Source organism: Amblyraja radiata, chromosome 22 (genome assembly GCF_010909765.2).
Source record: "Amblyraja radiata isolate CabotCenter1 chromosome 22, sAmbRad1.1.pri, whole genome shotgun sequence".
NCBI classification, from domain to species: Eukaryota; Metazoa; Chordata; class Chondrichthyes; order Rajiformes; family Rajidae; genus Amblyraja; species Amblyraja radiata.
In genome coordinates, this window is record NC_045977.1 from 30548715 (window position 1) to 30576108 (window position 27394).

General features: G+C 48.0%; 1 protein-coding gene across 1 annotated transcript in view; it reads left to right on the forward strand.

The window, feature by feature from the left end:
* Window positions 1-435: 435 nt before the first annotated feature.
* LOC116985835 (heparan sulfate glucosamine 3-O-sulfotransferase 4-like) overlaps window positions 436-27394 on the forward strand; it is a 165085-nt gene continuing 138126 nt past the window's right edge. Inside the window, exon 1 of the mRNA XM_033040903.1 lies at window positions 436-1447. Within this exon, the coding sequence (XP_032896794.1) occupies window positions 960-1447 (488 nt within the window). The 5' untranslated portion in view covers window positions 436-959. The remainder of the gene's footprint in view (window positions 1448-27394) is intronic.

Genomic DNA, 27394 nt, shown 5'->3' on the forward strand with positions numbered 1-27394 from the left:
GACGTGCCAGAGAGGGGATGAGGGTGGGGAGGGCAGAGAGAGGGGAATAAGGATGGGGAGGGAAGGGGATGAGGAGGGGGAGGGCAGAGAGAGGGGGATGGATTTGGAGAGGAGCTGGAGAGGAGGTAAGAGTGGGGAGAGTAGGCAAGGGAAAGGCTGGAGAAGAAATGAGGTGGGAGGAGAGGTGGAGAGAGGGGTAAGGTATATCAGGAGGGGGGGGGGAGGAAGAAAGGGGAGAGCGGAGATAAAGGAGGAGATACAGAGAGAGGTAAGTCAGGAATGGGGAAAGAGGGTAGGGAAAGCTGGCGATTGGGGAGTGAGGGGCGGAGTGGAGATGGGAGAAGAGGGGGTGGGGTGTGGATAGGAGGAGATGAGAGGCAGGGGGCAGCAAACAGGACCAGCTGCCCCGCACACACACACACGCACACACATACACACACATACACACACACACACACACAGCGGAGACGCGGCGCTGGCGGCAGTCGCTGCTCTCTCTCTATCTCTCTCTCTCACCTGCGCTGCTGAGCGCTGGCCGGTCGCTTGAGCCGGAGACGGGGATCCGGCGGAACCTCCGCGGCTGATGCTCGGCGCATCTTCCTCGGGCTGACTCCGGCAAGACTCCGGGACCATGCAACACGGATGGCTCCAGTGCTGAGCCGAGGCTGTGGGCTGACAGCCGCGGATGGACCATGCCAGGACCCGGGGAGCGCCGAAACTGCAATTTGTAAGGAGACAACAATTTCTGCTAACCCGGGAGAGGAAGGGAAGAGAGACAGGTTGCAATAGGATTATTGCAACAGTCCGGATCGCAATAGAATGTGCCTTCAAGTGAAATAAACCAGAGGTCATTTCGTTCCATCAGAATTAGATGGGAACAGTTTGTTTCAAAGGTTCATGCCATACTTGGAGTGAAAAAATGTCTCTCAACTGTTCCCGGAGCAGCATTGCTGTTAGAGATGGCTTTCTGGTCCAACGCAACTGTTCCACCATATAAAGTATCGCAACGCTTGCTCTTCGCCTTCACGCTCTCCCTCTCGCTCACTTATGTGTGCTACACTCTGATGAGTTGCTACACCTCCCTGCAGTTCCCCTTGCACGAAGCCGGCTACCTGTCCCACACCCGGGCCGCCCTGAGGCCGGACGAGGGGACCCCGACCACCCCTGCTACCGGGCTGCAAGCGCTCAGCTCGGCCGAGGCGACGGGCAGCGCGGCCGGACAGCCGCAGCTCAGCACGGCGCAGAACTGGCTGGAGAGGGACGTCCAGGAATCGAGCACGCCGGACTTCGGAGTGCAACGCCTGCCACAGGCCATCATCATCGGGGTGAAGAAGGGGGGGACGAGGGCTCTGCTGGAGGCTATCCGGGTGCACCCTGATGTCAGGGCAGTCGGCGTAGAGCCGCACTTCTTCGACAGGCACTATGACAAGGGGCTGGAGTGGTACAGGTAAGGAGCCGCGGACAAACAAGGCATCTCACCCCTAATGAAGGGTGGCCATCGCCAGCAGATTCAGTCCAGGGAACGCGGGAAGAAGTGTCTCGTTTATCTCTTTCTCGCCGGGGACACGGGGAGATTACTTGTCATATTGTGGTTTTGATTTGCTTCCTGTTACTTTGTTTCCCCCAAATGTGTTAGCGATTGAGGAGGGATGAGAGGTGTGTGTGTGTGTGTTAGTATATGTGTGTGTGTACATGTCTGTGTCTGTGTGTGTATATGTGTGTGTGTGTGTGTGTGCGTATATGTGTGTGTGTGTGTGTGTGTATGTGTGTGTATGTGTATGTCTGTGTGTGTATATGCGTGTGTGTGTGTGTTTGTGTGTGGGTGTGTGCGTGTGTGTGCGTATATGTGTGTGTGTATGTGTGTGTGTGTCTGTATGTGTGTGTGCGTGTGTGCATGTGTGTGTGTGTCTGTATGTGTGTGTGCGTGTGTGCATGTGTGTGTCTGTCTGTCTGTGAGTATATATGTGTGTGTGTGTGTGTGTGTATGTGTGTGTATGTCTCTGTGTGTGTATGCCTGTGTGCACATGTGTGTGCATGTGTGTGTCTGTATGTGTTTGTGCATGTGTGTGTCTGTGTGCATGTGTGTGTGCGCAAGTGTGTCTGTATGTGTGTGCATGTGTGTGAGTATGTGTGTGTGTATGTCTGTATGTGTGTATGCCTGTGTGTGCATGTGTGCGTGTATATGTGTATGTGTGTGTGTGTGTTTGTATGTGTGTGTATATGTGTGCGTGTGTGTGTATTTATGTGAGAGAGAGAGAGAGAGAGAGAGAGGAGAGAAAGGAGGTGAGAGCAGAGAGAGCTCGCGTAGCGATGAGAGAGAGAGAGAGGGACTGAGACGAGAGGAGAGAGAGAGGCGAGCGAGAGAGAGGACGTGAGGTGTGTGTGTGTGTGTGTGCATATGTATGTGTGTGTGTTGTGATGGACAGGAGAAAATAGGGACCCCCCTCCAACACTGCATCGGCGCGCAACGGGTTAATGTGTTTGTGCTGTGTACAGTTGACTTGCAAAGCAGCAGCCCGAGCCTGAAGCTTCATTCCAGCGCATCCACGCTGCATCTGATGCACGATAGATGAAATGCAACATTTACCCTGGCAAAGCTCTCTCTGGTATCTGTTGTCTCTATGCTGCCCTTCCCGTGAGACGCGGGCTGTAAACCGCCATTCGGACTGCGATCTGTTCAGAAGCGGAGCGAGGGGCAGGGTTAGGTGTGTTGTGAGGGGTTTATTCCACCCTCTGTCTTCGCGCAGGGAGTGAGACATCTCTGTCCCCTTGCCGCACTTCACACGATGCCCCCTCTCTCATCCTCTCTCTATCTCACTCTTTCTCTGTCCCCCTCTCCCTCTCCCTTCCTCTCTCTCTCTCGCTCTCACACTCTCTCTCTCCTCCACCCCTTTCCCATCCCCTGCGTTGGTCCGTGCGCGCCCAGGTCCGGGTTTGCGACCCGGACCACACTTCCCTGGGGTGACACGCGACGCCCCGGGAGACGCGACCCCCTTCCGCGAATCCCACCTCCCCTCCCCTATCCCGGGCTCAGTTATCAGCTGTGAAGTTATTGGAAAACAGCCCCAACCCCCGGTTCCATCGGCGAAGCCGGACACACAACGCTGGAGTAACTCAGCGGGACAGGCAGCATCTCTGGAGACAAGGAAAGGGTGGCGTTTCGGGTCGAGACCCTTCTTCAGTTTCGAGATGCTGCCTGTCCCGCTGAGTTACTCCGGCGTTTTGCGTCTATCTTCGGTGTAAACCAGCATCTGCAGTCCCTTCCCACACGGCTTCGATCGCTGCTGCACGCTCGGCTCCGAGAGATCGAGGCAATTAAGAGAGAGACAGTCAGAGAGACGGGTTGAGTGTGATCTGTGCTGCGCGCATTGCTCTTGTGTTCTCGGCTGGCGGGGAAAGATGCCAGCATTACGATCATTAATCTCACATCTCTCTCTGTCGCCTCTGTAAAGGTCTCCCCGCTCCCCCCGCCCGCCCGCCACACACACCAGGGGCAATTTGCAGACGCCAGTTAACCTGCAGACCTCTCCGTCTTTGGAGTGTGATAGGAAGCCGGAGCACCCGGAGAAATACCCACGCAGGTCATGGGGAGAACGTGCAAACTCCGCGCAGACAGCACCCGTAGTCAGCGTCTTAACCCGGATCCCTGGCGCTTTCAGGCGATAGTGAAACTGCGCGCCGTGAACCCCCGCACACCAGCGCCGTAAAACGGTGCGGTGTTATCTGTGCCACGATATCCAGCGGGGTTACGTTAGACCAAGGTTCACTCTGTGCCAGCGTGGTCCCCCCGAATAATGACCCGGGTTATATGAACATGGGTCATATGAACATGGGACGTATGAACATGTAACATATGAACATGGATCATATGAACATGGGACATATGAACATGGAACATATGAACATGGATCATTTGAGCATGGATCATATGAGCATGGAACATATGAACATGGGACGTATGAACATGGAACATATATATGAACATTCAACATATGAACATTCAACATATGAACATTCAACATATGAACATGCGGCATGAACCTGGCACATCTGATCCTGGGACATATGAACCCGGGACTTATGGACATGGGACATATGAACATGGAATGTATGAAGATGAAACATATGAACATGGGACATATGAACATGGGCACATGAACCCAGGACATGTGAAGGACAGGGCTGGCTTTGGAAGGTTGCAGCTTGCTGGGGGGGGCTAAGCTAAGTGATAAAAGAATCACAAGACAGGCTAAACTTTCCCCATGAAGTCATAGCCCCGAGGGTGCCGGGAAAGGGGGGGGGGAGACTTTCAAAAGGACATTGAATGAATATTTGAACACAAAATGCAGAGAAGTGAGAGTTTGAGAGAGCGAGCTGATCGACAGTTCTTTCTTTCCACAGAAGGGATAAAATAAAATGCTGGAGATTTGAAATAAAGAGTAAATTAGATGCACAGAAAATGATTTGGAGCAGGATGGGGATGTTTGGCCTTGAGTCCCACTCGCTAATTCAATATGACTGTGGATGATTATCCACCTCCACTGTCCCCATATCCCTGATCTCTTTAACATTTATAACTCTATCTGGCTCTTTCAGTGCATTTAGCAATTTGAACCCACTTTCCTCTACGGCAAGAATTCTACAAGTTCTCCACTCCACTTGAATGAAGGCATTTCTCATCATCTCACCCTTGGCTTATCCGGCATTCCTTACGCTGTGATCCTAGTTGTGGCCTTTCCCACCTTTGGGAACTTCCTTTCTGCATCATCCATCCCATCCCATCCCATCAGGAATTGATAAGATTCAATAAATGTCCCATCTCAATCATCTGCACTTTCGTGTGGGGAGTGGAGGGATATGGATTATATTCAGGCAAATAATAGTTAGTCTTGGCATCGTGTTCGGCACAGACATTGTGGGCCGAAGGGCCTGTTCCTGTGGTGGACTGTTCTATGTAGGAATGAACTGCAGACGCTGGTTTAAACTGAAGATAGGGTGACTTGCACAGGTTGGGTGAGTGGACAGATGCATGGCAGATGCAGTTTAATGTGGATAAATGTGAGGTTATCTACCCTCGTGAGCAAAAACAGGAAGGCAGATTACTATCTAAATGGTGTCAAGTTGGGAAAAGGGGAAGTACAATGGGATCTGGGGGTCCTTGTTCATCAGTCAATGAAAGTAAGCATGCAGGTACAGCAGGAAGTGAAGAAAGCTAATGGCATGTTGGCCTTTATAACAAGAGGAGTTGAGTATAGGAGCAAAGAGGTCCTTCTGCAGGTGTACAGAGCCCTAGTGAAACCACACCTGGAGTATTGTGTGCAGTTTTGGTCCCCTAATTTGAGGAAGGGCATTCTTCTTATTGAGGGAGTGCAGCGTAGGTTTACAAGGTTTATTCCCGGGATGGCGGGACTGTCATATGCTGAGAGAATGGAGCGGCTGGGCTTGTATACTCTGGAGTTTAGAAGGATGAGAGGGCATCTCATTGAAACACATAAGATTGTTAAGGACTTCGACACGCTAGAGGCAGGAAACATGTTCCCGATGTTAGGGGAGTCCAGAACCAGGGATCACAGTTTGACAATAAGGCATAAGCCATTTAGTACGGAGACGAGGAAACACTTTTTCTCTGAGAGAGTGGTGAGTCTGTGGAATCCTCTGCCTCAGAGGGCGGTGGAGGCCAGTTCTCTGGATACTTTCAAGAGAGAGCTAGATAGGGCTCTTAAAGATAGCGGAGTCAGGAGATATGGGAGAAGGCAAGAACGGGGTACTGATTGGGGACGATCAGCCATGATCACATTGAATGGTGGTGCTGGCTCGAAGGGCTGACTGGCCTACTCCTGCACCTATTATCTATTGTCTATATTGTCTATTGTAAGTTTGTATGTTAATTGGTTTGGTAAAATTGGTAATTGTCCCTAGTGTGTTGGATAGTGTTAACGTTTAGGGATCGCTGGTCAGTGCGGACTCAATGGGCCAAAGGGCCTGTTTCCGCGCTGTACCTCTGAACTAAAAATAAACCACCACCACATCCCAGCGTTTTGCTATTTGAAGCCAAGCCTCACAGCTCGCCTGCGTTTGGATACTCATCCTTTGCTGGCAATTCTCCATATGCAGATACTCTCTCCGATTAGTTTAGAGTTTAGAGATACAGCAGAGAAACGGGCCCTTCAGCCTAATGAGTCCGTGCTGATCAGCGATCCCCATATACTAACACTATCCTACACATTGTCACCAAAGCCAATTAACCTACAAACCTGTACGCCTTTGGAATGTGAGAGGAAACCGGAGCACACGGAGAAAACCCACAGGGTCATGGGGAGAACGTACAAACTCCGTACAGACAGCACCCGCAGTCCGGATTGAACCCGGGCGCCTGGCGCTGCAACTCCACAGCCGCATCACCATGCCGCCCCCTTCTCCAAACTGAGTTAGATAATTAAATATAAAATGACGGAGGGCCATAAAATCCTGCCTCTCTCTAATTCTTCCACTTAGTCCCACTTTTCCCCATTCACATAAAGTCATCTCTAACTACATTCAACTACACTTAACACATAACCATGGCAAGGAGTTACTGTATTTCTAAATAGTCCCTCTTCATGATCTCCAAGTGGTACTGTTTACCCGAACTGCAACTTACAATGACCTGACAACTGAGTCTAAATCACCGAAGTGAGATGCTGCTTACTGATATAAAAGTTTGTGTTTCTAGTTTACTTTGTGTTCCACTTTTATCCTCACAGTTAAAAACAGACGATTGTCATTCACGTAGCTCATGCTGCATCTGTTCAACAACCTAAAGATATCACGGCCAATAACTTGTCAGAATCATCACTCAGACAACAAGTTCAGTTCAGTGTAATTTAGTTTAGAGATAAAGCGCATAAACACGCCCTGCAGCTCACGAGTCCGCGCCGACCAGCAATCACTGCGTACATTAGTACTATCCTACATACTAGGGACAATTTACAATCTTTACCAAAGCCTATTAACCTACAAACCTAGAGAAAAGGAATAGGTGACATTTCAGGTCGAGATGCTTCTTCATAATCTGAAAAAAGGCCTCGACCCCAATACACTACCTATTCCTTTGCTCCAGAGATGCTGCCTGATCTGCTGAGTTACTCCAGTATTTTGTGTCTATCTTCGGTGTATACCAGCATCTGCAGTTCCTTCCTACACTTTCAACCTGTACGTCTTTGGAGTGTGGGAGGAAACTGGAGCGCCCGGGGAAACCCCACGTGGCCATGGGGAGAACGTCCAAACTCAGTACAGACAGCACCCGTAGTCAGGATCAAATGCGGGTCTCTGATGCTGTACGGCGGCAACTCTACCACTGCGCCATTGTGCTATCCTCAACAACTATTCTCAACAACCTCAATGTGACAAACGCGTGCTTCACTGGGACATAGCTTCTGGACATCTGAATAAAGTCACCATCAGTCCCAGGGTCTGAAACGGGTTCATGTCACTCCAGGGTTGGGAGACGAGAAGTCTCTCGACCTTGAAGGTCAGACAGGAATAAACTGTCTCCTGGAACACACAAAACATTAGGTAGAGTCTCACAGGAGCTGCATCAGATACTGACACTGCAATGTTGGATGCAAAGACGGGCAAGCATGGTCCTGGTCAAGGTTAGGTTGGCCATAAAAGAGCAAAGGAAGGTGGAATGGTTTAGAGAAGGACTCCTGATCCACAGGGTCATCCATACGTTGATACGTTATGGGAGCAGAATTAGTAGGGCTGGTGGAGGATGGGTAGAGGGTGTATGCACCATAGGTTTGAGAGGGAGGGAGAGTACTATACGATCCGATGGAACTTTCCCAGGTGGGAAATTGCTCTGCCAACAGTCATAAAAACACAAGATACATGATAAACAAAATTAAAGTAATGAGTGGAAAGGAGTGGGGGATATGCAAAGAGTGGGGGTGGGGGGTGGGGTGGTCAGCCCTCCCACGACAGAAGGGGGAGTTGCACAGTTTCATAGCCACAGGGAAAAAGGTTCTCCTGTGGCGTTCTGTACTGCATCTTGGTGGAACCAGTCTGTTGCTGAAGGTACTCCTCAGGTTGACCAGTGTGTCATGGAGGGGGTGAGCGGTATGGTCCAAGATGCTCCATAGTTTGAGGAGCATCCTCCCCTCCAAGATCACCTCCCATGAGCCAGCCTTCCTGATGAGTTTGTTAATCCTGTTGGCGTCTGTGGCCTTCGCCCTGCTGCCCCAGCACACGACAGCGAAGAAGATGGCACTGGCCACCACCGATCGGTAGAACATCTGCCGCATCTTACTGCAGATGTTGAAGGAGCAGATGCTTCTCAAAAAGTACAGCCGGCTCTGTCCCTTCTTGCACAGGACCTCAGCGTTCCTGGACCAGTCCAGTTTACTGTCCAGGTGAACTCCAAGGTATTTGTACTCCTTGGCAAACTGCACATCCACACACTTGATGGAGACAGGGGACAGGTGTGTTCCTCTCCTCCTCAAGTCCACCACTAACACCTGCGTCTTGTGCAAGAGGATGGATCAGAATAGGAGAGGGGTCCCTGGCTTCGGGTGCAAGGCTACAGAGAGGGGTCCCTGGCTTCGGGTGCAAGGATACAGAGAGGAGTGAGAATTGGCGAGGGTTGCCGTTTGGAACTGAGGTGGAGAGTGAGGAGAAGTGACCACAGAAATGATGATGGGCTAAGGAGAGATGAGAAGAGTAGCAGATAATGTCAGGCTTCTAGCTGGGCAAGGAAGGACATCAGAGCCTATCAAATAACAATCCGCCTTACTCTTTCCATTCTAACGTCGTGCTCCTGTTCTTTGAATTTTGTTTTTTAATTGAATTCAGCCCAAAATGCAGAAAGTTGTGCGTAGCATCACCTTCCATTCACATAACTAAAGGTGGCATTCATGCAGTGCAAATCTTGCTGCTCTCTGCATTTCCTATTATGTGCTTCATTCCCCATACCCAATAGTCACACAATAATCCAGCAGCGTTTAGTCATTTGCATTCAGGTATCCAGGGAGCAGAGAATCACTTTCATTGGTCATGTGTTCACAGAGTGAAATTCATTCACCCTCGCAGTCTGGGCCAGGGATGGGGTAGCAGGAAACTACCTCACTGCTCTGCTGGGTTTTTTTTCAAACCTACCGACTTTTGATCAAGTCAAGTGTCCCAGATAGAACAATAGACAATAGGTGCAGGAGTAGGCCATTCGGCCCTTCGAGCCAGCACCGCCATTCAATGTGATCATAGCTGATCATCCCCAATCAGTACCCCGTTCCTGCCTTCTCCCCATATCTCCTGACTCTGCTATTTTTAAGAGCCCTATCTAGCTCTCTCTTTAAAGCATCCAGAGAACCTGCCTCCACCGCCCTCTGAGGCAGAGAATTTCACAGACTCACCACTCACCACAATGAAGTTCTTATTTGCCACAGCACAACAGTATATGTAAACATAGTACTCTGCAAACAATATAATTAATGAGGAAAAAAGCTCAGTGGGTGCATATATATATATATACACAAGGTAGACACAAAATGCTGGAGTAACTCAGCGGGATAGGCAGCATCTCTGGAGAGAAGGAATGGGTGACGTTTCGGGTTCGAGACGGTTCTTCAGACTGAGGAAGGGTCTCGACCCGAAACGTCACCCATTCATTCTCTCCAGACATGCTGCCTGTCCCGTTGAGTTACTCCAGCATTTTGTGTCTACCTTCAATTTAAACCAGCATCTGCAGTTCTTTCCTACACATCCATATACACATATACTCACACACACACAGTTGGAGATCTGATCTATAAATATATATGTATGGGCGGCACGCTAGCGCAGCGGTAGAGTTGCTGCCTGACAGCGAACGCAGTGCCGGAGACTACAGGTACTGTCTGTACGGAGTTTGTTCGTTCTCCCTGCGACCGCGTGGGTTTTCTCCGAGATCTTCGGTTTCCTCCCACACTCCAAAGGCTTACAGGTTTGTAGGTTAATTGGCTTGGTAAATATAAAAATTGTCCCTAGTAGGTGTAGGATAGTATTAATATGTGGGGATCACTGGTGTGTGCGGACCCGGTGGGCCGAAGGGCCTGTTTCCACGCTGTATCTCTAATTAAAAAACTGAATATATATATATACATACAGGTATATATATATATATATATATATATATATATAGATATATATATATATATATATATGTATATATATATATATATGTATATGTATGTATATATATATGTATATGTATGTATATATGTATATATATATGTATATGTATATATATGTGTATATGTATATATATGTGTATATATATATATATATATATATATATATAATGTGTATGTATATATATATATCAGATCATAGAAATATATATATATCAGATCTGTTCAAGAAGGAACTGCAGATGCTGCAAAATCGAAGGTAGACAAAAATGCTGGAGAAACTCAGCGGGTGAGGCAGCATCTATGGAGTGAAGGAAATAGGCAACGTTTCGGGCCGAAACCCTTCTTCAGACATATCAGATCTCCCCACTGAGATGTGCAGATTAAATATCGGCTACAACAGTTCTCCGCACAAAGTATTTGTTTTATAATCATCGGGATTTGAAAGCAGATCCTTACTGGAGTAGACTGCAGACCTCTCAGCTTTTTGCCAAGCACCTAAAAGTATTTTTACTGCATCTTAATTTAGTTTAGCTTAGAGATACAGCACGGAAACAGCACTCCCCCCCACTCACTAACACTATCCTACACACTAGGCACAATTTGTTCATCCAATGTTTCAGTAAACCTGTCACTACAGTAATGTAAGTGGCAGGTCACAGCTAGCTATCCTCATTTTTTTTGCTGTTTGTCTCTATTTGGCAAGCAAGCTCCTGTGTGCCATGGAATTGTGAAAGTCAATTTATGCACCTTTGGGATATTTGAACGGTGTGGGAATATAAGTTGGCTCTCTGCCCTAGTGCCAGTTTGTCAGTCCCACCTTGGAGTTTGGTCACACCCAAATGATGCACCACGTTATATGAAAGATGTTGTCAAGCTGGAAAGGGTACAGAGAAGATTTGCGAGGATGTTGCCCGGAGTAGAGGCTCTGAGCTATAGGGAGAGGTCGAATAGGTTGGGACTCTATTCCCTGGAGTGCAGGAGGATGAGGGGTGATTATATACTGTATAAAATAATGAGAGGAATAGATTGGGTAGATGCACAGAGTCTCTTGCCCAGAGCAGGTGAGGACCAGAGGACATAGGTATAAGGTGAAGGAGAAAAGATTTAATAGGAATCTGAGCGGTAACTTTTGCACACAAAGGGTGATGGAACAAGCTGCCAGAGGAGGTAGTTGGGTCTGGGACTATCCCAACATTTAAGAAGCAGTTAGACAGGTACATGGATAGGACAGGTTTGGAGGGGTGTGGACCAAATGCAGGCAGATGGGACTAGTGTAGCTGGGACATGTTGGCCGGTGTGGGCAAGTTGGGCCGTAGGGAATGTTTCCACACTGTATCACTCTACGACTCTATGCTGTGAGCTACTTCCCATGCTGCATGTATCTCTGTAGGAAGGAACTGCAGATGCTGGTTTACACCGAAGGTAGTTGCTAAATGCCGGAGTAACTCAGTGGGTCAGGCCACATCCCTGGAGAAAAGGAATAGGTGATGTTTCGGGTCAAGGCCCTTCTTCAGACTGAGTCAGGGGAGAGGAAATCGAGAGATATGAACAGGTGGATGAAAGGTATGAAAAGAACAATTCCAAGCCAGCAACGATGATCAAGAGAAAGGTGGAGCCCACAATGGTCCATTGTTGGCTGTGGAGAAGGTGATAACGAGTGGATACAAACAGTGCATGTATCTGTGTATCAGGCAAAAGTCTGCTCATTGCCCACTTCCACATTGCCAGTGGTCAGCTAGATGTGTGTCACAATCTCTTTGCCTTCTTGCGTACGGCGTGCACAGCCTAAAGTTTCAGCTCAACTTGTTCTATTTGATCTATTTGTTTGTGCACATCGGGTTGATTGCATTAGTCGATACAGCGTGGACCACATGAAGGTTGAAATCTCCCACCCCTTATGATATCTGAATCACTGCTTTGAGCCACATGCTAGTCCGAAGCAACAAAAGCTTGTTGTAATTGTGGAAGAATGGTACATACGGCCCATTGAGCTGTGCCAGCTCAGTGCAAGAGTGTTGCAGCTAATTGCATTCACCTGCCTTCACAGTGGGGTCAGGCAAAACCCAATTCTAGATGTAGAGACATGAGGAACTGCAAATGCTAGAACCTTGAGTGAAACCAAAGTACTGGAGTAACTCAACGGGTCGGGCACCATCTGTGGAGGGAATGGACAGGTGACGTTTCAGCTCTGGACCCTTCCTAAGACTAATGTGAAACTTCTAGATGTAGAACCCATTCAGAACATTCTGAAGATGGACACAAAATGCTGGAGACACTCGGCAGGTCAGGCAGCATCTCTGGAGAAAAGAAATAGGTGACGGTTCGGGTCGAGACCCTTGTTCAGACTGAGTCAGGGGAGAGGGAAGCTGAAGATATGAAAAGGTACAAAGAACAAATGAATGAAAGGTATGAAAAACAACTCAGAGGGTCAGGCAGCATCTCGGGTGAAAAAAGAATAGATGATGTCTTGGGTCGGAACGCAACTTCCATTCCATTCGAAGAGTGGGTGGAGGGAAACTGGGGATGAGTCTGAAGAAGGGTCTCGACCCGAAACATCAGCCATTCCTTCTATCCGGAGATGCTGCCTGTCCCGCTGAGGCACTCCGGCATTTTGTGTCTATCTTCGTTGTAAACCAGCATCTGCAGTTCCTTCTCACACGACTGGGGGCCAGGCAGTGATCTGGTGCCCGCTGTCTCCTTGTGGTCAACCCTTCAGTCAGTGGAGGAGAAGGGTCAGACAGGAGGCGTCAGACCCTGATTAAGCACAACACGGGCCGGGCTCAGATCCCATACGGTATGTTCTTCCCACTTCCTCCTTCCTCACTCCAAGCCAGATTCAAAGGAGAAAATATATCACACTTGCAGCAGAGATAGTGGCGGGTGTGAAACAAATCACTGAAACCTCCCTTAGCATAATATTCAGAGCCTGATTAAACATCCACCTCATGCCAGATAACACCAATTGATGTTGCCACAGCTTTTGGCACCTCAAAGTCTTCAACCTGTTCTAATTTTAAGTCACTCACACAGCTTGCTCGACAATGGGTTTAACCTGTCACTGCCCAGAATGTAAAGGGGGAAAGAGCAGACGAGAAAGAGCAAGAGAAAGGGAAAGAGAAAAGAGAAAGAGAAAGAGAGAGAGAAAAGGGAGAGAGAGAGAGAGAGAGAGAGAGAGGAGAGATAGAAGGAGAGAGAGAAGGAGAGAGAAAGAGAGATAGAGAGAGAAACAAGAGAGAGAGAGAGGGAGTGAGAGAGAGAGAGAGAGGCAGCAAGAGAGAGAGAGAGCTAGAGATAGAGAGAAGAGAGAGAGAGAAGAAGAGAGAGAGAGAGAGAGAGAGAAGAGAGAGAGAGAGAAGAGAGAGAGGAGAAAGAGAGAAGGGAGAAAGAGAAAGAGAAAGAGAGGGAGGAGAGAGAAAAAAGGAGAGAGAAAAGAGAGAGGGAGAGAGAAAAAGACGAGAGAGTAGAGAGAGGGAGAGAAGAGAGAAGAGAGAGGAGAGAGAGAGAGAGCGAAGAGAGAGAAGAGAAAAGAGAGAGAGGAGAAGAGACGGAGAAGAAGAGAGAGAGAGAGAGAGAGAGAGCGATGAGGGGAGAGCAGCTCTCTATCTATCTCTCTCTCTCTCCACCCTCTCTCTCGCTCTCTCTCTCTCTCTCTCTCTCCCTCTCTCTCCCGCTCTCTCTCTTTCTCTCTCTCTCCATTTAATACTTACATTTTGAACCTGTCAGGGTGAGCAATGTTCTTGCATCTTCCTGCATCTAGCCTGTCCAACCCCTTAAGAATTTTGTACGTTTCTATAAGATCCCCCCCTCAATCTTCTAAATTCTAGCGAGTACAAGCCGAGTCTATCCAGTCTTTCTTCATGTGAAAGTCCTGAAACAATTCAATTTGGAACTGAGCAAGGGGTGGAATTAGAGAGCAGATTGTTTTTCCATTCATTTATGGGAGTTGGGAATCGTGCCCAAAGCTGGCATTCACTGTCCATCCCTACCTGCTGTCGAGAACATTGTGATCCTCAAATATTGTCCATCTATTGGGCATAGAGCTCTAACGTTTGGAGCCAGTGACAATGAGGGAAGGACAATACATCTGTTGTCTATCTTTGCAGATAGTGGTGGATGGGTGACTGTAAAGGCAGGGAATGCAAGGTGCTGCACAGACAACACCCACTCCAGCTTAGGTTGGCGGTGCGGGGATGGAAGAGAGTATAGAGATAGGGAGGTTTGAGACCAATGATGTACCTAAGATGAAGATCGTAAAATGTGATGAACCTTGCCCAGTCCATCGTGGGCACTGACCTCCCCATAACTAAGGGGCATGTTTCCACGCTGTATCTCTAACGCCTAACGTCAGCATCATATAGTTTCGTTTAATTTAGAGATACAGCGTGGAAATAGGTCTTTCGGCTCACTGGGTTTGCACTGACTAGCGATCCCCGCGTATTAACACTATCCCACACACACTAGGGACAATTTTAACATTTACCAAGCCAATTGACCTACTTTTCTGTACGTCTTTGGAGTGTGGGAGGAAAGGTAATAAGGTCATAAGGAGTAGGAGTAGCATTAGGCCATTCAGCCCATCAAGTCTACTCCGCCATTCAATCGTTGCTGATCTATCTCCCCCTCCTAACCCCATTCTCCTGCCTTCTCCCCATAACCTCTGACACCTGTACTGATCAAGAATCCATCGATCTCTGCCTTAAAAATATCCACTGAGGGCCTCTACAGCCTTCTGTGGCAAAGAACCCCCCACCCTCTGACTAAAGACATTTCTCCTAATCTTCCTAAAAGATCTTCCTTTTATTCTGATGCTTTGACCTCTAGTTCTAGACTCTCCCGCTAATGGAAACCGAAGATCTCGGGGAAAACCCATGCAGGTCGACGTACAAACTCCATGCTGACAGCACCCGTGGTCGGGATCGAACCAGGGTCTCCAGCGCTGCAAGGCAGCAACTCTACCACTGCGCCACCATGCCGCCCTGTAAGGACTTTACAGAGTCAATTATAAAAGATGAAATAGCGGCTCATTTGGATAACAGTAACAGGATCGGTCCGAGTCAGCATGGATTTACGAAGGGGAAATCATGCTTGACTAATCTTTTGCAATTTTTTAAGGATGTAACTAGGAAAATGGACAAGGGAGAGCCAGTGGATGTAGTGTACCTGGACTTTCAGAAAGCCTTTGATATGGTCCCACATAGGAGATTAGTGGGCAAAATTAGAGCACATGGTATTGGGGGTGGGGTACTGACATGGATAGAAAACTGGTTGGCAGATGGGAAACAAAGAGTAGGGATTAACGGGTCCCTTTCAGAATGGCAGGCAGTGACTACTGGGGTACCGCAAGGCTCGGTGCTGGGACCACAGCTATTTACAATATACATCAATGATTTAGATGAAGGGATTAAAAGTAACATTAGCAAATTTGCAGATGACACAAAGCTGAGTGGCAGTGTGAACTGTTCGGATGATGCTATGAGGATGCAGGGTGACTTGGACAGGTTGGGTGAGTGGGCAGATGCATGGCAGATGCAGTTTAATGTGGATAAATGTGAGATTATCCACTTTGGTGGCAAGAACAGGAAGGCAGATTATTATCTGAATGTGTCAAATTGGGAAAAGGGGAAGTACAACGTGACCTGGGGGTCCTTGTTCATCAGTCACTGAAAGTAAGCATGCAGGTACAGCAGGCAGTGAAGAAAGCTAATGGCACGTTGGCCTTCATAACACGAGGAGTTGAGTATAGGAGCAAAGAGGTCCTTCTGCAGTTGTACTGGGCCCTAGTGAGACCACACCTGGAGTATTGTGTGCAGGTTTTAAGTCTCCAAATTTGAGGAAGGACATTCTTGCTATTGAGGGGGTGCAGCGTAGGTTCACGAGGTTAATTCCCGGGATGGCGGGACTGTTATATGTTGATAGAATGGAGTGGCTGGGCTTGTATACTCTGGAATTTAGAAGAATGAGAGGGGATCTTATTGAAACATATAAGGTTATTAAGGGATTGGACAGACTAGAGGCAGGAAACATGTCCCTGATGTTGGGGGAGTCCAGAACCAGTTTAAGAATAAGAGGTAGGCCATTTAGAATGGAGATGAGGGAAAACTTTCTTTGCCTCAGAAGGCAGTGGAGGCTAATTCTCTGCATGCTTTCAAGAGAGAGTTAGATAGAGCTCTTAAAGATAGCGGAGTCAATTGATATGGGGAGAAGGCAGGAACGGGGTACTGATTGTGGATGATCAGCGGTGCTGGCTCGAAGGGCCGAATGGCCTTCTCCTGCACCTATTGTCTATTGTCTATAATCAGCCCCCTCACCCTAAACCCATTTCCCTCCCTGACTCCAACAGCCAGACGGAGAACAGACTTGTGTCCACTTGCGGTGCGCTGGATTTGGAAGCAGCATTCGGAGGGGTGCGGACGTGATCTAGTGAACTGCACCACCCACACACCTCAGCTCCCATTTACAGTCACGGCAGGGTACAAATTGCGATAAATTGACACAATAGATTTCACACAGACTTTACTTTGGAATCACAAACATATTTCACCATCATCACAAATTAGCAACCACAAGTAATTGTATTTTCATATATCTGTGTGGGTGTTTGTGAAAATTGTTCCTGCATGTGTGTCTAAAATTAGTCAAATCATTTAAAAAATGCTTTCATAAAAAAACATCTGAACTCCTTAATTAAATTGCAGCCTGTAACTCACTCCTAGCTATTTGTTATTCTATATATACACCTCCCCATGAAACCCTTGCAACTTATTTTATATATATATCCCACCAAAACCCTTCATTAAATTCCAGCCTGTAATACACTCATGGGCATCTGGTACTCTAGGTACAAGCAAGTCTACCTGGCATGCTACCACCACAACTTATTGGTTTGGATACCACACTCTAAATGCCCCTGTCCCACTTAGGAAACCTGAACGGAAACCTCTGGAGACTTTGCTGCCCACCCAAGGTTTCCTTGCGGTTCCCGGAGGTTTTTGTCAGTCTCCCTACCTGCTTCCACAACCTGCAACCTCCGGCAATCACCTGCAACCTCCGGCAACTGCACGGAAAACTTGGGTGGGGCGCAAAGTCTCCAGAGGTTTCCATTCAGGTTTCCTAAGTGGGACAGGGGCATTACTCTCTTCAGTATATTTCACACTGTGCATCAGGCCACCTTAAGCCCAAAGACTGGATCTGAGATTCAAACTTAGTTAGAACATGGTCTAAGTAAAGGATGTTTCCACGAGTGGGAGAGTCTATGACCAGAGGTCACAGCTTCAGAGTTAAAGGACGTGCCTTTATAAAGGAGATTAGGAGGAATTTCTTCAGTCAGACGATAGTGAATCTGTGGAATTCAACGCCACAGAAGGCAGTGGAGGCCAAGTCAGTGGATATTTTAAGGTGGAGATGGACAGATTCTTGATTAATAATCAAGGGGTTACGGGGAGAAGGAAGGACAATGGGGTTGAGAGGGAGAGATAGATCAGCCATGATTGAATGGCAGAGTTGACCTGATGAGCCAAATGACCTAATTCTGCTCCTATAAGGTATGAACTTATGAACATAAAATACAGAACATCACACCACAGGTGCAGGCACCTCAGCCCACAATGTCTGTGCCTAACATGATGCCGAGGGATCTTATCTACCTGTGCTTAATCCATATCTCTCTATTCCCTGCATATCCGTGTGCCTCTCCACGAGTCTCTTAAATGCCACCATCGCATCTGCCTCAACCACCTGTAAAATGCCCTGGCAGTTCATTACCTCCATTCGCTGCTTGTCCAACAGGGGAAGATATGTTCCATTCTAATGGGCTGCAACTCCACTCTGATACAAAGTGCCATCCAGACTGAACCCACAGACTTAGAGCTCAGTGAGTAGTCTGATGCTGAGATTAGATTTTGCTTTTTAGTTTAGTCTACAGATACAGTGTGGTGACAGGCCCTTCAGCCCACTGACTCTGTGCCGACCAGCGACCCCCCCCCCCCCCCCCCCACACACTAATACTATCCTACACACGCTAAGGACAATTTTTAAAAACATTTTTACCAACCCAATTAACCTACAAACCTGTACGTCTTTGGAGTGTCAGAGGAAACCGGAGCACCCAGAGAAAACCCATGCAGGTCACAGGAAGAACGTATAAACTCCGTACAGACAACACACATAGGCAGGATCGAACCCGGGTGTCTGGCACTGTGAGGCAGTAACTCTACCGTGCCGATCCCAAGCCCGCTGAACAAGATTAAAAATCTATCCATTGCAAAATGAAATGAAAGATCAGGGGGTATGGAGAGAAGGCAGGTATGGGATACTGAGTTGGATGATCAGCCATGATCATATTGAATGGCGGTGCAGGCTCGAAGGGCCGAATGGCCTACTCCTGCACCTATTTTCTATGTTTCTATAATATTCACACTGGTGGAGTAGAGTCTGAAGAAGGGCTTCGGGCCAAAACGTTGCCTATTTCCTTCGCTCCATAGATGCTGCCTCACCCGCTGAGTTTCTCCGGCATTTTTGTCTACCTTCAATATTCACACTGGCTTCTGTTCTGTAGGTTAGTAGGTTCATTTGTCACTACATAAATCGCTTCTTGTATGTGGTTAAGTGGTCATATGCCAATGAAAGCAGGAATGGATTTTGCACAGGATTAGCAGAAGGGGTTGTGTGATGCTTGGCATGAATGTAATGTGACTCTGTAAAAGGCATGGCCCAGGACAAAAGAGGATTATCCAAGAAGGCTCTCATCATCAAAACTCTGTGGCATTTTCCATATTATTGCAAATATAGAAGGAAGTAGGTATTAGTGTACAAAGGCCGGATGATGGACCCAATCCAGGATTTGGACGTTCAGGGAGTTGGGGGATAAGGGGATAGTTCAGGAAAGCATTGCAGAGGTCATGATCCTATTGACTGTGGAACAGGCAGGAGATCCAGGGTACACTATATATCACATGAGCACACATTGCCCATTCTACTTGCCCAACCTGTTCCCATGTCCTTCCATCCCCTTTTCATTCCTCCACATCCAATGGGTGGCACGGTGGGCACAGCGGTAGAGTTGCTGCCTTACAGTGTCAGAGACGGCGTTCGATCCCGACTACAGTTAAAGTCTGTACGGAGTTTGTACGTTCTCCCCGTGACCTGCGTGGGTTTGTTCCGGGAGCTCTGGTTTCCTCCCACACTCTAAAGACGTACAGGTTTGTAGGCTAATCGGTTTGGTATAATTGTAAATTGCCATTTGTGTGTGTAGGATAGTGTTAGTGCGCGGGGGATCGCTGGTCGGCGTGGACTCGGTGGGTCGAAGGCACCAGGTGACGGAGCGATGCCAAGGGAAAGTGGGGGGGGGAGATATTCCAGCACTGAAGATTGATGAAGATGGTTCAACGAGGGGCTGCACGGTGGAGCAGCGGCAGAGTTGCTGCCTTACGGCGCCAGAGACCCGGGTTCGATCCTGACCACGGGTGCCGTCTGTCCGGAGTTTGTATGTTCTCCCCGCGACTGCGTGGATTTTCTCAGCTGCTCCGGTTTCCTCCCACATTCCAAAGTGGTGCAGTTTGTAGCCTAATTGGCTTGGTATGATTGTAAATTGTCCCTAGTGCATGTAGAATAGTGTCAGTACGCGAGGATCGCTGGTCGGCCTGATCTCGAAGGGCCCAAGGGCCTGTTTCTGCGCTGTATCTCTAAACTAAACTAAATTGATGATGTGCTGAACTTGCAGCTTGTCCACATCTCCCTGCTGCTCTGGGACTTCCTGAGGTGTAAAAGGTGCAATATAAATAGACTCCAAATTGTGATGTAGGGCGCATGATGGCATAATGGGATGGGTGGATTACAATAATAAATCACTTAAGAACTAATAGATTCAGGGATGTAGCTATCAGATCAGATCATCTTTTTCATAAGGCCTGTTCCCCTTCTCCAAATGAGCTTTTAAATAGACCTGCGAAGGCTTCGGGTTAACACTGCACCTGAGAGGCATCACATTCAGCAGATCATCAATACCCAGCACAGGCCCTGCGACAGTGTAGCACCTCCTGAATATTTACCAAACGGTGCAGCGCCTGTCGATAATGCTCCAAGTGTGCAGCGTTCTCTGGGTACTGCCCCTGTGACAGTGCAGCGCTCCCCTTCAGTGGGAGAGGGTAGGGCTGAAGATGTCCTGGTTGGGTTGCTCATGGGCCTGGCCAAGCTGGCCATCCGCTAGTCAAGGCGCCGTGCAGAAGAGGGCTCTGCGTCCGCGTTACGTCCGCGCCCGGGATGTACTGGAGAGGGACTAATAATAATAATAATAAATTTTATTTATGGGCGCCTTTCAAGAGTCTCAAGGACACCTTACAAAAATTGAGCATGTAGAGGAAAAACATGTAAGGGGAATGAAATAAATAGTAGAGACATGACTAGTACACAAAGTAAAGACAGAATTCAATACAAAACACAATATGAGGCAATTAATGCACAGATGAAAAGGGACGGGGACGTGGGGCTAAGGATAGGCAGAGGTGAAGAGATGGGTCTTGAGGCGGGACTGGAAGATGGTGAGGGACACGGAATTGCGGATCAGTTGGGGGAGGGAGTTCCAGAGCCTGGGAGCTGCCCTGGATCTGAGGGACCGTGAGGGTTGGTAGGGGGAGAGGAGGTCAGTGAGATATGGGGGGGGGGGGGGGGGGCCAGATGGTGGAGGGCTTTGTAGGTGAGGACCAGGATTTTGTAGGTGATCCGGTGGGCACCGCAGGGGCGGGGGAGGTGGGGGGCGGGGTGGGGGGGGGAGGGGTAATGCATCCTCAATAAGGATGAGGCAATAGTTGTTTAACAGTATATTGAAGAATATTTATTTGACTGGTATTATGGTGGTGGGTTTTGTTTTGAATTATTTCGTTTTGTACATATTATTGTAAATAATTGAATTAATTATTTTTGGTTAAGAAAAAAACAGTGTGGCTCTCCCCCTCAGCACTGCCCTTCTGACAGTGCAGCACTCTCCTCTAATCCCCAGCCAACTGCGATGAGCTCCCTTAGTAATTCTCATCTCATCGTGTTGCTCTTTTGACAGAACACTACTCTCTCTATCACCTTGCATTGTCACTATCTGAGGTAGCATTTGAGCCCTATAGCCTTCTCATTCAAAGACAGGAGTGTTGTCTACTGAATCTTGATCGGAAAACAATGGCTTGCTTACCAAGGTACACAGAGTCATGGAGTGATACAGTGTGGAAACTGCCCTTTGGCCCAACCTGCCCACACCAGCCAACATGCCCCAGCTACACTAGTCCCACCTGCCTGCGTTTGGTCCATATCCCTCCAAACCTGGCCTATCCATGTATAAACCAATCTTGTTGCAGTGGATCGCACTTACAGCTGAGTAACTTAGCCAGGTATCCAGAGAATAATTAAGGCAGTCAGATGGAGGGCTGTTGGATTTCTATTTCTTCAAATCGGTTCAGCTCGAGAAGAGTTAACCACTCCACACTCTACACAGGACCACAGTTTATTTATAAACTGAAACACCCAACCTGTGCTCGCAGTTATCTTCCGATCTCAGTCGTCACTTGGCAATAACTCCCAGGCAAAAGAAAGAAAATTTATTCCACACATTAAGTTTGCAGCGAATTTGGGCGCAGAACGCAAACTGTGTGCTCCAGATTGCAGTCACGTGCTGTACAGCGCACACCGCAGGGTGGGCAAGGAGAGTGAGGAGTTCATCTCAGCCAAGGCTCCTCACACTGAACATACGGAAGCTGTTTATAGCTCCATCTCCAAGCTCACGCTGAGAAAGTCTGTCTGTGTACACTGAAGCAGCGTTCAGTCATTCTCTGAGACGTTCTAGGACACACCTTCTGCAGACGTCCTGCCGGCATGGCGGATGGCACTTTCACACCAGGCTTCAAAAACTTCCTCAAAGTAATCACCTCTTTATGTACACTTGGAGCTTCTCTCCTTCTTGTCAGCTGCAAAGGGTTTACTTAGGCCAAGTTGCCCTTCTCTAGGCCTCCATCCCGCGCCTCCACCCCGCTGTGGGCAGCACGGTGGCACAGCGGGAGAGTTGCCGCCTTACGGCGCCAGAGATCCGGGTATGATCCTGACCATGGGCGCTGTCTGTACGGAGTTTGTACGTTCTCTCCGTGACCTGCGTGGGTTTTCCCCGGGTTCTTCGGTTTCCTCCCGCACGCCAAAGACATGCAGGTTTGTAAGGTAATTGGCTTGGATAAAATTATAAATGGTCTCTAGTGTGTGTGGGATAGTGCTAGTGTGCAGGGATCATCGGTCTCGGTTGGCCGAAGGGCCTGTTTCCGTGCTGTATACTCTAAACTAATCTGAACTAACCTCAACCTACCCATCTGAAGAAAGATCTTGACCTGAAACGTCACTTATTCCTTGTCTCCAGCGATGCTGCCTGACCCACTGAGTTACTCCAGCATTTTGTGTCTATCTTTGGTGCGAACCAGCATCTGCAGTTCCTTCCGACACAGGGTTCTGGGCGGGCTGAGCCAAGGGGAGCAATCAGAACTGTAATTGTGCCAAATCCTGCAAGTGGCAATGCATGGCGGTTCCACCCACAGTCACCCATCCATCATACTTCACCACTCCTGCACAAGCAAAGGTCAGAATGGAAATACGCTCTCTGCAGACACTTACAGCATCTCTAGTAATAGGTAATCTAAGATATAAGCATTCATATAGTGCCCTTCACAGCCTTAAAGGCTGCTGCTGCAAAAAAAAAAGAACATTCAGGTGTTCGAGTCCGCCCCACTGAGAAGGTAGGCAATTGGTACACAGTCAGCCCCTAATATACTGGGGGTGTGTGTACCATAGTACAGTCAGTTCCTACAGTATTGCAGGTGTGTGGATCATAGTACACAGTCATTTCCCACTGTACTGTGAGTGTGTGTACCATAGTAGACAATCCCTCCTGAACTGCAGGTGTGTGTACCATTGTACACATCCTCTACTGTACTGGGAGTGTGTATCTTAGTGTGGAGTCCCAACTGTGCGGGAGCGTGTGTACCACAGTCAGTCCCTAATGTACCATTGGTACACAGTCTCTACTGTACAGGGAGTGTGCACCATTGATACACCCAGCTTTCTCTGCACTGGAAATGTACGTGTTACGTGGTACGTGTACAGCATCATCTGCATTGGAAGTGTTCAACTCCAGCACATGTCCAGCACTTCCTACACTGGGAGTGTAGACGCACAACTGCCTGTGTACTTGTGGTGAACACGATCAGGGTATATCCTGAACACCATGTAATGGGAGTGGGCACCGTGGGGGAAAGGTCAGCTCCTTGTGACATAGGGCCGTGGGTAATTGATGCAGTTGAAACTGAAGTGTGTCTTATTTGTACACGTTCACCTCCTCTGTACTCGAGTATATTTCATTGGGACATATCCAATATTGCCCACACTGTGAGTTTCCAACACTCTGACACCACATCCAGAATCCTCCACACTGGGAGAGTGTAACACTGGTACAAACTTGAGACTCTGTACTGGACGAGTGTTACACTGCCACACGCCTGCGACTCTCTCCACTGGCAGCGTGGAACACTGGGGGCACATCTTAGACTGCGCTGGGAGTGTGTAACACTCGCACACACCTGGAACTGTGCTAGGTCAGTGGAGCACTGGTACACATCTGGAGCTCTGCGTACTGGGGGAGTGTAACACTGGTACACATCCGGAGTTCTCCGTACTGGGAGTGTATAACACTGGTACACATCTGGGACTGCACTGGGGGAATGTAACACTGGTACACATCTGGAGCTCTGCGTACTGGGGGAATATAACACTGGTACACATCTGGAGCTCTGCGTACTGGGGGAGTGTAACACTGGTACACATCTGGGACTGCACTGGGGAGTGTAACACTGGTACACATCTGGAACTGCACTGGGGAGTGTAACACTGGTACACATCTGGGACTCTGTAATGGGGATACATGCTGTGTACTGATTTAGGGAGTGATTCTTCATTGGGGTGTGACAACATTCAGCACCAGCCTCTGCCCATGGAGTATCCACCACAGGTACACAATCAGCACGCCCCACACTGATGTGTGCTTCACTTGTGTACATTAAACTCCCTCCACACAGAGAGCATGCAGTATTGGTCATGTTAGCAGTTGGTACAGATTCAGCATTCTGCTGTGCTCTATTGCGACACACTCAGCATTCTCTATATTGGAAAGTGCAGTATCAGTGTACACTCAGCATCCTCCACACTTAGCTTGCCATCGCAGCACACAAGCTGCACTGTCTGTGGCTGCCTTGTGTTTCCTTGGTTCACATCCATCTCCCGTGGTACCGGGAGTGGGCAACCATCAGTGCATTGTCTTTTTAGATTTTTTTAGGTTCGATTTTCAAATTCCAGTCTGTGCTCTAGGCTTAGTTATTGTTTAGTGTAGAGATACAGCGCGGAAACAGGCCCTTCGGCCCACCGAGTCCACGCCAACCAGCGATCCCCGTACATTAACGCTATCCTACACACACTGGGGACAATTTACAATTTTACCAAAGTCAATTAACCTCCAAACATGTACGTCTTTGGAGTGTGGGAGGAAACCGGAGCACCTGGAGAAAACCCACGCAGGTCATGGCAGAACGTACAAACTCCATACAGACAGCATCCGTGGTCAGGATCGAACCCGGGTCTCTGGCGCTGTAAGGCAGCAACTCTACCGCTGTGCCACCATGATTGAGGTTTCTTTGCATGTATTCAATGCTCTACTCCACTGTTAGGGTGAGGCCACGTGTGAAATAGCAGGAACAACATCTCATATTTGACGGGCAGCTTACAACTCAACGATATGTTGATTGTTGATCCCTCTAATTAACCCCCTGCATTCCTATGCTTTACCCCCTCCCTGCCCTAGCCGCTCTACTAGTTCCACTGTTCGTATCCTTGTATCCCTCTCGATATCGCCTCTTCCACAGCCAACAATGGACCATTATGGGCTCCACCCTTCCTTGGTCATCTGGAGCCGGCCCTGCTTTGTACCGGCCTTTTCTTCCCTCCAGTTCCTTCCCCGCCCCGAAACGTCACCCATCCATTCCCTCCAGAGATGCTGCCCTGATCCGTTGAGTTACTCCAGCACTTTGTGTCTATCTTCAATGCCGTCAACATTGGTCCACACAAGCACATTTCCTCTTGCCTCAGAAATGTGATATAGGTAATACTCAGTACTTTCTGAATCCTGAGTATGTCCATGGGTACATCTTCAACATTCTCCACATTAGGATTGCATAACTGTTTTTAGGGCGCTAATTTCTGTGAACATGCTTCATTCTTACCCATTAAGCATACTGAGAGGGTGCACTAATATTATACCATCCGCACATTTCCCAGCTGTTATCAGGCAACAGAACTATCCTACCAACAACTAGAGAGCGGTCCTGAGCTACTATCTACCTCATTGGAGACCCTGGGACTATCTTTAATTGGACTTTGCTTGACTATATCTTGCACTAAACGTTATTCCCTTTGTCATGTATCTGTACACTGTGGATGGCTTGATTGTAATCATGTTTCATCTTTCCGCTGACTGGCTCGTACACAACAAAAGCTTTTCACTGTACCTCGGTACACGTGACAATAAACCAAACTGAACTGAACTCAACAGTCAGTTTAGTTTCCTTTAGTTTAGAGATGCAGCATGGAAACAGGCCCTTCGGCCCACCGTGTTCATGCTGCCCATCGATCGTCCGTTCACAGTAGTTCGATGTTATCCCACTTTCACATCCATTCCCTACTCCCACTGGGGGTCAACTTTACACAGGTCAATTAGCCTACGAACCCGCACATCTTTGGGATGTGGGCAGAGACCAGGGCACCTGGAGGAAACCCACGTGGTCAAGGGGAAAACGTTCAGAATGCACACAGACAGCACAGGGGTAGAGTTGCTGCCTTACAGCGTCACAGACCCGTGTTCAATCCTGACTGTGGATGCTGTCTGTACGGAGTTTGTAGGTTCTCCCCGTGACCTGCGTGGGTTTTCTCCGGGTGCTCTGGTTTCCTCCCACACTCTTCCCAAAGTTTGTAAGTTAATTGACTTCGGTAAAATTGTAAACTGTCCCTAGTGTAGGCATAGAATAGAATAGAATAGAATAGTTTCTTTATTGTCATTGTAACATGAACCATGTACAACGAAATTGTAAAATGTCAGCCAGTCAGTGCACCATTCAAACATTTCTAAAAGCTAACGATACATACAAGGTAAAATATTTAAAAAAAGATAAACAACTAAAATAAATATCATGAAAATAGCACGCATAAACACCCAGCCCTACATCCTTCTGTCGATTTCACAGTCTCTTAGTGTTAGTGTTTGGACAGCATTATAGTGTTAGTGTGGTGGGGGGGGATCACTGGTCGGCACAGACTCGGTGGGCCAAAGGGCCTGTTTCCATTCGGTATCTCTAAACTAAACTACCAGTACACTAAATTTGACAAACGTGAACTTACATGAACTGACCTGCTGAGTTACTCCAGCACCTTGTGTCTTTCTTTGGTGTAAACCAACATCGACAGTTCAGTGTTTCCACAACTTACATGTCGACTCTGCTACCCTATTATTTTCTAGACCTTCAGTTAGTAAATCCTTCATCCTAAGTTTATCCACTTTTGATGCTTGACTAACAGGGTGGTAGTTTAGTTTGGTTTAGAGATACTTCGCTGAAACAGGCCCTTAGGCCCACCGAGTTCGCACCGCCCAGCAATCCCCGCACATTAACACTATCCTACACACACTAATGACAATGTACAATTATACCAAATCAAATTACCTACAAACCTGTACGTCTTTGGAGTGTGGGTGGAAACTGAAGATATAGACAATAGACAAGAGTAGGCCATTCAGCCCTTCGAGCCAGCACCGCCATTCAATGTGATCATGGCTGATCATCCCCAATCACTACCCCGTTCCTGCCTTCTCCCCATATCCCTTCACTCCTCTATCTTTAAGAGATCTGTCTAACTCTCTCTTGAAAGTCTCCAGAGAATTAGCCTCCACTGCCTTCTGAGGCAGAGAATTCCATAGATTCACAACTCTCTGTGTGAAAAGGTTTTTCCTCATCTCCGTTCTAAATGGCTTACTCCTTATTCTTAAACTGTGGCCCCTGGTTCTGGATTCCCCCAACATCAGGAACATGTTTCCTGCCTCTAGCTTGTCCAAACCCTTAATAATTTTATATGTTTCAATAAGATGCCCTCTCATCCTTCTAAATTCCAGAGTGTACAAGCCCAGCCGCTCCATT